The sequence below is a fragment of the Mytilus californianus genome, unplaced genomic scaffold (assembly GCF_021869535.1).
Source record: "Mytilus californianus isolate M0D057914Y unplaced genomic scaffold, xbMytCali1.0.p SCAF_14, whole genome shotgun sequence".
Lineage (NCBI taxonomy): Eukaryota > Metazoa > Mollusca > Bivalvia > Mytilida > Mytilidae > Mytilus > Mytilus californianus.
In genome coordinates this window covers 9,470,384-9,485,057 of record NW_026262626.1, presented here as the reverse complement: position 1 = coordinate 9,485,057, position 14,674 = coordinate 9,470,384, and the positions used below count along the sequence as shown (strand labels likewise).

General features: G+C 32.8%; 1 protein-coding gene across 1 annotated transcript in view; it reads left to right on the top strand.

Moving 5' to 3' along the window:
* LOC127724149 (TATA-binding protein-associated factor 2N-like) overlaps positions 1-14,466 on the top strand; it is a 75,337-nt gene extending 60,871 nt beyond the window's left edge. Inside the window, exon 2 of the mRNA XM_052231025.1 lies at positions 13,895-14,466. Coding sequence (XP_052086985.1) covers positions 13,895-14,254 — 360 coding nt within the window. The 3' untranslated portion in view covers positions 14,255-14,466. The remainder of the gene's footprint in view (positions 1-13,894) is intronic.
* The last annotated feature ends 208 nt before the right edge of the window (positions 14,467-14,674 follow it).

Genomic DNA, 14,674 nt, shown 5'->3' with positions numbered 1-14,674 from the left:
TTATTATTAATTTATAACCAAACAGAAAACAATAAACTTGCGGAAAAGATGGTATACCGCAAACATGAAGTGCAAAAATTTGTACACCATATCCGGATTTCGACAATTAATGTCTCTTCAGTAATGTTAGGAATCGAAAAGGTATTTGGAAGGCAATATAATTTACCTTAATATTTAGGATAGACTCTTGAATTTTGAAAGAGTCAAAATAGGATGAACGAATCATATGAACCCGAAGGCAAATATAATACAAGCCCAAACGAAAAAATATAAACAAGTCTAAATTGAAAACAACGTTCAAACCTATGATTGCGTTGGATAAAAACCGCAATTTTCATACGTGTGCATACAAAACAAATTTCTTGGTAGATGGGTCTAAATACAGCACAAACAAAATTTTCCAAAAGACCAAATGAGTGAAAAAGTATATTTTAACAAAACGCATTTGACTAGCAAGGTCGAACAACTGATGTTCTTTAACCCTGCTGACTGCCATTGGCGAATGCCAAATAAACGGAGCACAAGATGTAACAAAATAGATATCTTATTATTAATTTATTACCAAACAGAAAACAATAAACTTGCGGAAAAGATGGTATACCGCAAACATGAGGTGCACAAATTTGTACACCATATCCGGATTTCGACAATTAATGTCTCTTCAGTGATGTTAGGAATCGAAACGGTATTTGGAAGGCCATATAATTTACTTCAATTTAGGATAGACTCTTGAATTTTGAAAGAGTCAAAATAGGATGAACGGATCATATAAACCCGAAGGCAAATATAATACAAGTCCAAACGAAATAATATAAACAAGTCTTAATTGATAACAACGTTGAAACCTATGATTGCGTTGGATAAGAACCGCAATTTTTATACGTGTGCATGCAAAATAAATTTCTTGGTAGAGGGGTCTAAATACAGCACAAAAATCATTTAAAAAAAAAAAGACCAAATGAGTGAAAAAGTATATTTTAACAAAACGCATTTGACTAGCAGGTTGGACAACTGATGTTCTTAAACCCTGTTGACTGCCATTGGCGAATGCCAAATAAACTGATCACAAGATGTAACAAAATAGATCTTATTATTAATTTATTACCAAACAGAAAACAATAAACTTGCGGAAAAGATGGTATACCGCAAACATGAGGTGCAGAAATTTGTACACCATATCCGGATTTCGACAATTAATGTCTCTTCAGTGATGTTAGGAATCGAAAAGGTTTTTGGAAGGCCATATAATTTACCTCAATTTAGGATAGACTCTTGAATTTTAAAAGAGTCAAAATAGGATAAACGAATCATATGAACCTGAAGGCAAATATAATACAAGCCCAAACGAAAAAATATAAACAAGTCTAAATTGAAAACAACGTTCAAACCTATAATTGCGTTGGATAAAAACCGCAATTTTTATACGTGTGCATGCAAAATAAATTTCTTGGTAGAGGGGTCTAAATACAGCACAAACAAAATTTTCCAAAAGACCAAAATCAGTGAAAAAGTATATTTTAACACAACGCATTTGACTAGCAGGTCGAACAACTGATGTTCTTAAACCCTGCTGACTGCCATTGGCGAATGCCAAATAAACGGATCACAAGATGTAACAAAATAGATCTTATTATTAATTTATTACCAAACAGAAAACAATAAACTTGCGGAAAAGATGGTATACCCCAAACATGAGGTGCAAAAATTTGTACACCATATCCGGATTTCGACAATTAATGTCTCTTCAGTGATGTTAGGAATCGAAACAGTATTTGGAAGGCCATATAATTTACCTCAATTTACGATAGACTCTTGAATTTTGAAAGAGTCAAAATAGGATGAACGGATCATATATACCCGAAGGCAAATATAATACAAGCCCAAACGAAAAAATATAAACAAGTCTAAATTGAAAACAATTTAAAAACCTATGATTGCGTTGGATGAAAACCGCAATTTTTATACGTGAGCATGCAAAACAAATTTCTTGGTAGAGGGGTCTAAATACAGCACAAACAACATTTTCCAAAAGACCAAATGAGTGAAAAAGTATATTTTAACAAAACGCATTTGACTAGCAGGTCGAACAACTGATGTTCTTAAACCCTGCTGACTGCCATTGTCGAATGCCAAATGAACGGATCACAAGATGCAACAAAATAGATCTTATTATTAATTTATTATCAAACAGAAAACAATAAACTTGCGGAAAAGATGGTATACCGCAAACATGAGGTGCAAAAATTTGTACACCATATCCGGATTTCGACAATTAATGTCTCTTCAGTGATGTTAGGAATCGAAACGGTATTTGGAAGGCCATATAATTTACTTCAATTTAGGATAGACTCTTGAATTTTGAAAGAGTCAAAATAGGATGAACGGATCATATATACCCGAAGGCAAATATAATACAATTCCAATCGAAAAAACATAAACAAGTCTTAATTGAAAACAACGTTCAAACCTATGATTGCGTTGGATAAGAACCGCAATTTTTATACGTGTGCATGCAAAATAAATTTCTTGGTAGAGGGGTCTAAATACAGCAAAAACAACATTTTCCAAAAGACCAAATGAGTGAAAAAGTATATTTTAACAAAACGCATTTGACTAGCAGGTTGGACAACTGATGTTCTTAAACCCTGCTGAGTGCCATTGGCGAATGCCAAATAAACGGATCACAAGATGTAACAAAATAGATCTTATTATTAATTTATTACCAAACAGAAAACAATAAACTTGCGGAAAAGATGGTATACCGCAAACATGAGGTGCAAAAATTTGTACACCATATCAGGATTTCGACAATTAATGTCTCTTCAGTGATATTAGGAATCGAAAAGGATGTTTTGAAGGCAATATAATTTACCTCAATTTAGGATAAACTCTTGAATTTTGAAAGAGTCAAAATAGGATGAACGGATCATATGAACCCGAAGGCAAATATAATACAAGCCCAAACGAAAAAATATAAACAAGTCTAAATTGGAAACAACGTTCAAACCTATGATTGCGTTGGATAAAAACCGCAATTTTTATACGTGTGCATGCAAAATAAATTTCTTGGTAGAGGGGTCTAAATACAGCAATAAAATCATTTTAAAAAAAAAAAAGACCAAATGAGTGAAAAAGTATATTTTAACAAAACGCATTTGACTAGCAGGTTGGACAACTGATGTTCTCAAACCCTGCTGACTGCCATTGGCGAATGCCAAATAAACTGATCACAAGATGTAACAAAATAGATCTTATTATTAATTTATTACCAAACAGAAAACAATAAACTTGCGGAAAAGATGGTATACCGCAAACATGAGGTGCAAAAATTTGTACACCATATCCGGATTTCGACAATTAATGTCTCTTTTGTGATGTTAGGAATCGAAACGGTATTTGGAAGGCCATATAATTTACCTCAATTTAGGATAGACTCTTGAAATTTGAAAGAGTCAAAATAGGATGAACGGATCATATATACCCGAAGGCAAATATAATACAAGCCCAAACGAAAAAATATAAACAAGTCTAAATTGAAAACAGCGTTCAAACCTATAATTGCGTTGGATAAAAACCGCAATTTTTATACGTGTGCATGCAAAACAAATTTTTTTGGTAGAGGGGTCTAAAAACAGCACAAACAACATTTTCCAGAAGACCAAACGAGTGAAAAAGTATTTTTTAACAAAACGCATTTGACTAGCAGGTCGAACAACTGATGTTCTTAAACCCTGCTGACTGCCATTGGCGAATGCCAAATAAACGGAGCACAAGATGTAACAAAATAGATCTTATAATTAATTTATTACCAAACAGAAAACAATAAACTTCCGGAAAAGATGGTATACCGCAAACATGAGGTGCAAAAATTTGTACACCATATCCGGATTTCGACAATTAATGTCTCTTCAGTGATGTTAGGAATCGAAACGGTATTTGGAAGGCCATATAATTTACTTCAATTTAGGATAGACTCTTGAATTTTGAAAGAGTCAAAATAGGATGAACGGATCATATAAACCCGAAGGCAAATAAATTACAAGTCCAAACGAAATAATATAAGCAAGACTTAATTGATAACAACGTTGAAACCTATGATTGCGTTGGATAAGAACCGCAATTTTTATACGTGTGCATGCAAAATAAATTTCTTGGTAGAGGGGTCTAAATACAGCACAAAAATCATTTAAAAAAAAAAAAGACCAAATGAGTGAAAAAGTATATTTTAACAAAACGCATTTGACTAGCAGGTTGGACAACTGATGTTCTTAAACCCTGTTGACTGCCATTGGCGAATGCCAAATAAACTGATCACAAGATGTAACAAAATAGATCTTATTATTAATTTATTACCAAACAGAAAACAATAAACTTGCGGAAAAGATGGTATACCGCAAACATGAGGTGCAAAAATTTGTACACCATATCCGGATTTCGACAATTAATGTCTCTTCAGTGATGTTAGGAATCGAAAAGGTATTTGGAAGGCCATATAATTTACCTCAATTTAGGATAGACTCTTGAATTTTAAAAGAGTCAATATAGGATAAACGAATCATATGAACCTGAAGGCAAATATAATACAAGCCCAAACGAAAAAATATAAACAAGTCTAAATTGAAAACAACGTTCAAACCTATAATTGCGTTGGATAAAAACCGCAATTTTTATACGTGTGCATGCAAAATAAATTTCTTGGTAGAGGGGTCTAAATACAGCACAAACAAAATTTTCCAAAAGACCAAATGAGTGAAAAAGTATATTTTAACACAACGCATTTGACTAGCTGGTCGAACAACTGATGTTCTTAAACATTGCTGACTGCCATTGGCGAATGCCAAATAAACGGATCACAAGATGTAACAAAATAGATCTTGTTATTAATTTATTACCAAACAGAAAACAATAAACTTGCGGAAAAGATGGTATACCGCAAACATGAGGTGCAAAACTTTGTACACCATATCCGGATTTCGACAATTAATGTCTCTTCAGTGATGTTAGGAATCGAAAAGGTATTTGGAAGGCCATATAATTTACCTCAATTTAGGATAGACTCTTGAATTTTAAAAGAGTCAAAATAGGATAAACGAATCATATGAACCTGAAGGCAAATATAATACAAGCCCAAACGAAAAAATATAAACAAGTCTAAATTGAAAACAACGTTCAAACCTATAATTGCGTTGGATAAAAACCGCAATTTTTATACGTGTGCATGCAAAATAAATTTCTTGGTAGAGGGGTCTAAATACAGCACAAACAAAATTTTCCAAAAGACCAAATGAGTGAAAAAGTATATTTTAACACAACGCATTTGACTAGCTGGTCGAACAACTGATGTTCTTAAACATTGCTGACTGCCATTGGCGAATGCCAAATAAACGGATCACAAGATGTAACAAAATAGATCTTATTATTAATTTATTACCAAACAGAAAACAATAAACTTGCGGAAAAGATGGTATACCGCAAACATGAGGTGCAAAAATTTGTACACCATATCCGGATTTCGACAATTAATGTCTCTTCAGTGATGTTACGAATCGAAACGGTATTTGGAAGGCCATATAATTTACCTCAATTTACGATAGACTCTTGAATTTTGAAAGAGTCAAAATAGGATGAACGGATCATATATACCCGAAGGCAAATATAATACAAGCCCAAACGAAAAAATATAAACAAGTCTAAATTGAAAACAACGTTAAAACCTATGATTGCGTTGGATAAAAACCGCAATTTTTATACGTGTGCATGCAAAACAAATTTCTTGGTAGAGGGGTCTAAATACAGCACAAACAACATTTTCCAAAAGACCAAATGAGTGAAAAAGTATATTTTAACAAAACGCATTTGACTAGCAGGTCGAACAACTGATGTTCTTAAACCCTGCTGACTGCCATTGTCGAATGCCAAATGAACGGATCACAAGATGCAACAAAATAGATCTTATTATTAATTTATTATCAAACAGAAAAAGAATAAACTTGCGGAAAAGATGGTATACCGCAAACATGAGGTGCAAAAATTTGTACACCATATCCGGATTTCGACAATTAATGTCTCTTCAGTGATGTTAGGAATCGAAACGGTATTTGGAAGGCCATATAATTTACTTCAATTTAGGATAGACTCTTGAATTTTGAAAGAGTCAAAATAGGATGAACGGATCATATATACCCGAAGGCAAATATAATACAATTCCAATCGAAAAAACATAAACAAGTCTTAATTGAAAACAACGTTCAAACCTATGATTGCGTTGGATAAGAACCGCAATTTTATACGTGTGCATGCAAAATAAATTTCTTGGTAGAGGGGTCTAAATACAGCAAAAACAACATTTTCCAAAAGACCAAATGAGTGAAAAAGTATATTTTAACAAAACGCATTTGACTAGCAGGTTGGACAAATGATGTTCTTAAACCCTGCTGAGTGCCATTGGCGAATGCCAAATAAACTGATCACAAGATGTAACAAAATAGATCTTATTATTAATTTATTACCAAACAGAAAACAATAAACTTGCGGAAAAGATGGTATACCGCAAACATGAGGTGCAAAAATTTGTACACCAAATCAGGATTTCGACAATTAATGTCTCTTCAGTGATATTAGGAATCGAAAAGGATGTTTTGAAGGCAATATAATTTACCTCAATTTAGGATAGACTCTTGAATTTTGAAAGAGTCAAAATAGGATGAACGGATCATATGAACCCGAAGGCAAATATAATACAAGCCCAAACGAAAATATATAAACAAGTCTAAATTGAAAACAACGTTCAAACCTATGATTGCGTTGGATAAAAACCGCAATTTTTATACGTGTGCATGCAAAATAAATTTCTTGGTAGAGGGGTCTAAATACAGCACAAAAATCATTTAAAAAAAAAAAAGACCAAATGAGTGAAAAAGTATATTTTAACAAAACGCATTTGACTAGCAGGTTGGACAACTGATGTTCTTAAACCCTGCTGACTGCCATTGGCGAATGCCAAATAAACTGATCACAAGATGTAACAAAATAGATCTTATTATTAATTTATTACCAAACAGAAAACAATAAACTTGCGGAAAAGATGGTATACCGCAAACATGAGGTGCAAAAATTTTTACACAATATCCGGATTTCGACAATTAATGTCTCTTCAGTGATGTTAGGAATCGAAAAGGTATTTGGAAGGCCATATAATTTACCTCAATTTAGGATAGACTCTTGAAATTTGAAAGAGTCAAAATAGGATGAACGGATCATATATACCCGAAGGCAAATATAATACAAGCCCAAACGAAAAAATATAAACAAGTCTAAATTGAAAACAGCGTTCAAACCTATGATTGCGTTGGATAAAAACCGCAATTTTTATACGTGTGCATGCAAAACAAATTTTTTTGGTAGAGGGGTCTAAATACAGCACAAACAACATTTTCCAGAAGACCAAACGAGTGAAAAAGTATATTTTAACAAAACGCATTTGACTAGCCAGTCCAGTTAGATATCGACTTATGATATTCAGTCAAGATAGATCATTGCAAATTGTTTAAATTACCGTTATTTAAAATACATGTTTGGCGTACATCCTTGTACATTAAGTTGTATTCAGAGAGCCCCGCCCCTTAAAGCATTTTAAAAAAAATCCGAAACAAGACGTTTGCCATACACCATGTTGACATGCATAGGTGCATACACACTGACTTAAAACTTTGCTCTATCTATTAAGTATGCATTTTGCCATCTATATCAGAAGTTAAGACCGTCTCATTTAATATCTATCAATTAGAGTTACTAACTATTAACATGATGAAAAATGATAGTTTTTGCAATTTTAAATATGACTTCAACATACGGCTGGTTAGAATGCAAACCGTTCAGCTTGATAATATTATGCAATAAGTTCCACGAAATATGCAGACATTTTGGTCTGGAGACGAACCCTACACAATTACACTATAGGTATACATTGTAAAATCACAGCTCATTAAACACCAGCTTGGTTTGTCAATACTAAAATGTATGTAAAAATATATTCAATAGAACACAGGTCGGTATGCAGGCAATCAGATCTGGTATATCTAAGTAAATAAAATTAAGAGTTCACCGTTTTGTATGCAAGAATACCGTGAACTGAAAAGGTCAAGTAAATATTCAGTATCAGAGTCTGTTCACCAGTGTGTTAATATGTCTTTTGATTGAAATAAGCCATTTCAATTGATATTTTATAGTGTGTCTTTCTATGTTGTGATGTTACACTATTGTTTCAGATAAGGGTGAAGGTTGGTACCTATTCAAACGTTTAAACCCGCTGCATTTGTTTGCACCTGTCCTAAGTCAGGAATCTGATGTTCAGTAGTTGTCGTTTGTTGATGTGGTTCATAAGTATGTCTCGTTTCTCGTTTTTTATATAGATTAGACCGTTAGTTTTCCCGTTTGAATGGTTTTACCATAGATGGTTTTACACTAGTCATTTTTGGGGCCCTTTATAGCTTGCAGTTCGGTGTGAGCCAAGGCTCCGTGTTGAAGACCGTACTCTGACCTATAATGGTTTACTTTTACAAATTGTGACTTGGATGGAGAGTTGTCTCATTGGCACTCATACCACATCTTCTTATATCTATTATAGGTTGGTATGCTGACAAATATACATATGCATTCCACTTATATATTTTTTTCTTTTCATTAGAGTTTTTCGGAAAGCGGATTGATATACAAGAATAAACCACTGAGTGTTGCAGCTAAAAAATTGAGAACTTTTTTTCAAAATAAAACGGGAGTTGAAGGCTATGCATTATTAATTACATCCATGTTATTCGGCCTTTGATGGAGAGATGTCTCTTTCGCAATCACACACCCTCTACTTATTTTGATACAGGTTGCTTATGCCGACATTAAAATATGAGAAATGTCACTACATATCAAATGCTTAAGCATTCAGGCATACTGACTTGCCACTACAAACATGTATATTGTATAAGAGTTGAGAATCCAATAGGTCTGGATGCAGGCATACAGACCTGGCTGAAAAATGCCAAATTAAATAATAACTTAGGTCTGCATGCACCAGGTTCATATGTAGGCATATAGACCTGAATATGCCACAATAAATGATATTGAAGGTTCTACATACACCAGATTTGTATGCAGGCATACAGACCTGATAAATACTAGTATTTGCATAGAGCGGGAGTTTAGCATACGCCAGGTCGGTATGCAGGCATACAGACCTGAATATGCCAAAATAAATGATATTGAAGGTTCTACATACACCAGATTTGTAAGCAGGCATAAAAACCTGACAAATACTAGTATTTGCATAGAGTGGGAGTTTAGCATATGCCAGGTCGGTATGCAGGCATACAGACTATAAGAAATGCCATTTATTATCCCAAATTAAAAGTTCAGCATACACCAGATCTGTATGCAGGCATACAGACATCAGATATGTAAATTTATTAGTTAGATGAGATTTCAACATACACCAGGTCCGTATGCAGGCATACAGACCTGACAAATACAAGTAAGAGAAAAATCACTGAATTTAGCATACTTTTCACTGAAACATCTGAAATAAAGATTGGTAAATGCTACATTTAATTGTATATTCAGCACTTGTGATGATCAATTGTTATCACACTTTCATTCTTTTCAGTCCTCTATCAAATAAAAAGGAGTATTAGTATACAATATATGCAGTTAAAGCAAAATAAAAATTAAACTTTCAGTTTTTATTTGACAAAGGACCGTGTGCATCCAAAAGACTGATAACCATTACATCGAGGTATAAATATAGATCTTAAAATTAATTGAACACAAAGCTTTTCAAGGTAACGTGGTCATCAGTCAATGTACTTGATTGAAGTTTGGAAATATATTGTAAATCGTCTAGATAAATGATGTTTAAGCAAGAGGTGTTATTTTCTTTAGATGTTTTTACATCATTGAAGGCATAAAATAAAATAAGAAAAATAATAAAAACGTAAATTTGAATTTAAAAATTTTATTGTTTGACGAATTGACCATATAAATCTCCATCATGCGGTGCATGCTATAGTATATAAACCACTAAAATACTGCATCTGCACACTTCATGCAACATCTCAAAAGGTAAGTTAAATATCTTGTATTTTATTTAAGATTCTACGTTTTTTTCTCAATCTTTTATTACAAAAGAATTGTAGCTAATTATATTAAGGTTTAATTATGGAAACGGGGCAAAATAAAAAGTAAGAAAAGAAAAAAATCGACCAAAAAATTAAAAAAAGTGAAAAGAGGGTGCTCATGGTGCTTAAATATAAAGAATATAGAATAATGGACAACAAATTAATAATAAAGAATAATGGGCAAATTATAAAGAATAGAGAATAATGGACAAATTATAAAGAATAGAGAGTAATAAACAAATTATAAAGAATAGAGAATAATGGACAAATATAAAGAATAGAGAATAATGGATAACAAATAAAGAATAGAGAATAATGGACAATAAATAAAGGAAAGAGAAAATGACCTAAAGAAAGAATAAGAAAGAGTTGTTTCTTCTATTTTTGTTAGGGCTACAAGTTTAAACTATTATTTTTAAATCTGGAAGATAACTAAGGAGGTTTTATCCTAATCAATTTTCAAAATGTGTCGTTTTACGAGACATTGGGACGAGTACATAACATGACTTTGAGGACTATACGTAGACCTCTTTACTTCAGTTCTATAGGCTAAGTTATCCAGTTGACGTTCACTCTACGAGAGTCTCGAAGGGGGTTTACAAAATAGAGAATAATGGACAAAAAAACAAAGATTAGAGAAAAATGGACCCAAAAAATAAAGAAAGGAGAATAATGGGGTGCTTAAATATAGAGAATAATGGGCAAAAACAATAAAGAATAGAGAAAAATGGCCTAAAAAGATAAATAATAAAGAAATGAAGGGCCCCATCCAGACCCTCCTCTATGTTCCTGTTTGATATATTGAAATTATTTTTCGAGGATTGTGTGCTTTTTTAATGATAAGAAATATTTATAAATATGGAGTGTTAACATTGCTTTCAAATTGAAAAAAAAGTAGAAATTTTTCTAGAAAGTGTTTTATTAAATGTTAAATTCATCAATTTTCCTAAACTATAAATTGTAATCAGAGCTTACAAATTCCTTCCCTCGCTCCCCCATTACAGGACATTTCAAATGATGACTACTTTGTTGATTGCGTATATGGTTCTTAGTCATTGTAGTTGAAATGCAGAATATCACAGTTAGGTCTGCGTTCCATCTTTTTCAAATCCATATGTCGGTTGAAAACTTAACTTTCTAGTAATTTTCTTTGTATTTGGTTGTTACTTACGACGAAGCCACTGAACTAAATGTTTAAAAGTTTTTTTTTCGAAGGTTAATGGACGCCAGTATACTTATGGACTACCTGTGACTACGATGTCAATGTATATGTTACATTTGTCATGGCTTAAATAACAATTTGTTGCCTTTTCATTATTCAATGGTTGTGTTGTTATCTACTAGTATTAGTCATATAACAATATTGCAAATTATTCGTCTTGAACAAATATTGTTTACCCTTCCTGAGCATTCGGGTTTTAACTGAAGGGGGGGGTGGGGGCATGATCCTTTCTGTTAAATGGGTTTTAGGCATTTTTAAATTTGTTTCAACTATTTGAAAATGTATGTGCTGTTAACTATTATTGACTAATTACCTGTTATCTGTTTTCTTAAATTTGACATTGTTGTTAACTGTTATTGTGTTGAAAATTCAAAATCCCTATCTTTTCAACCATTTTTTTTCAATTTTCACAACTTTCTAAATATTTAACGTTAAGTTTAACTTCATAGAAACCAGGTATATCATGAATTGTACATATATCATCTTTCTACATGCCAATTTTCAGCCAATGTTTAAAGTCTTGTAATGAAAAATGAGCGTTCGGAGACAACTACTAAAATAATCCCTAGTTTTCTTGAAATCTTAAATAAGTATACCATGGAGCGCATTGATCCTCAATTTTTTATGTAAACTCATGTACAAGTAAGTTTTAGCTCAATATGGTCGAATTACATTTCTCTTTCGCCAAAAGTTTCATTTCTGCTAATTTGTTGGTTAGTTTAAGTAAACAATGACATCAAAAGCACTATTTTTTGTCAGAGAAGGGCTACCTTTACATACGTTGGAGAAGGTGAATTGGTGGTCTTCTAAAACTATGTGTATTATATACTTGTTAAAATTCACAAGCATTAAATCTTCGGAGGTGTACGCATACGAGTTTTTTTTGCCAATCTAAATATGTCATCTACCTCTATGAGCTATACATCAGCAATGAAATTCAAATTCAAACCACCTGTTTTGAATTGTCAATTTGTAATTGTCTTGAATATTATTGCATGTATATATTTAACTGGAAAACGGATTTTAAACACTATCTCTTGATAATAGTGAAGACGAAAGGAAACTTTTAGACCTTTTCAATATCATTTAACGAATATGAATTTATAACTAATTTGCATATGACATTAAACAGACAGTAAAAGATTACCAAAGAACCTAAGTGCGGATCCAGGAATTTTGAAAAGGGGTGGGGGTTTATTCATAAAAAAATGTAAGATATACAAAGATACAAGATATATATAAAAACATTTGCACAATTTTATGCTAATAAATCATATAAATCGTGAGAAACACGATATTAGTTTTCTTGCGATTAAAAGAGGGGCGTACGCCCTCTTCGCCCCATCTTGGATCCGCCACTGGAATAAGACCAGTAATCTAATTTGAAAGGCCCTTAAACAGAGGATAATACTACATACGAACAATTAAAACTATACACGTTTGTATGTAGATTTCTCAAACAAGAATATTATAGATTGTAACAGTTCAACCTCAAATAACAAGACATTGAAGTTTACTGTTCTATACGAGACACAAAACCCAAACATCGAGAGCATGCAAATTAAAACACAACAAGGACGTTATTAGAGGAAGAAAGCAGTAGGACCAATTCCCATTGTATTTGTTTCACTCACAAGGTTAAATCTGAAACTGTTCAAATCCTACTTGAATTTGTATAAAAAAGGAGTGTATATTTTATATACTAAAAATATTAATTCATAATTTTACATAAATCCACAAATCAAAATGTCATTCAATGCTATTTTTTTTCTTAATTGATGCCGGGCATTTTGACGGAAATTTGCAAATATTACAGAAATCTGGTTATGGTTAATGATTTCCTTCTTATACATGTTTGAAAAAAACTCAAAAATCTGTCAAAATTGTGGTTTTTGGCTATCTTCAGGCGTTTATAATTTGATGATCTGATTAAAAATAAACCATGTCGGGCATAATTTTTTTTCGTAAATTGTTTTGTGATTAATTTGGCCGTTAATTTTCTCAATTGAATTGTTTCATATTATTTTATGTCGGCGCATTTTTTAGCCGACTATACGGTATGAGTTTCTCTCACTGTTGAAGGCCGTACGGTTGCCTATAATTGCTTAAATCCACTTCATTTGAACTTTAGTGGATAGTTGTCTCATTGGCAATCCTTATTTTTACATGATATTGTTAGTTACTCAAGGTACACTTTTTGGGCTGTGATACTATGAATTCAAGTAAAGATTGAAGACTATTGGCGGCTTTGACCCTATCTCTTTTTTTATTTTTAAATAGGAACAACCAAACGTATAGAGTAAATTATGCTTAAATTCTCCCTTCAATGAACATGATACGCGTGGAACAGTAAAATGCACCGAACGTCGCATTGACAAACAAGCCAATAATTAATTTAATGTACGCACCAGTTTCTATAATAATAGTATTTTAGATTCTGAGAAAAAGTCACAATTTACTGCTCTCTATATTTCACTTTTATTTATTTATCATGTTTATAATATTTTAGCTAAAAATGAAGCTCGAGGTTGTTCTAATTTTCCTTTTGTCAGCCATATGTGCAACTTCATTTGGTAGTTGTCATGGTAAAGGTTGTGGATATGGTGGAACTAGGGGAGGATATGGTGGATATGGTGGAAATAGGGGAGGATATGGTGGATATGGTGGAAGTAGGGGAGGATATGGTGGACATGGCGGATACGGTGGACATGGCAGCTATGGTTTAGAATATGTTGGATATGGTGGACATGGTGGAAATAGGGGAGGATATGGTGGATATGGTGGAAAAAGGGGAGGATATGGCGGATATGGTGGAAATAGTGGAGGATATGGTGGATATGGTGGAAAAAGGGGAGGATATGGCGGATAAGGTGGAAATAGGGGAGGATACGGTGGACATGGCAGCTATGGTTTAGAATATGTTGGATATGGTGGACATGGCGTGCATGGTGGAAAGACAGGTGCTTACTAATAAAAATTAAAGATATAAAGATCATCTTTTCTCGAAATGGTAAAACGGACATGAAATTAAATCATAATCCACATATATATTTCTGTAGATATACTGCAATAAAGATATAGCCGGCAGCTGTGTTTTGTATTTGCTTCAAACTAAAAAATATAACGTACACATTGTGTTTTACTTGTTTAGTTTTTGTCTACATGTAATTAAACAATCATGAGATAAAAGCTTAAAGCGAGAAAACAACTGACTTGTGCTGCCTCGAACATTTAATGAAATTGAGAATGGAAATGGGAAATGTGTCAAAGAGCCAACAACCCGACCAAA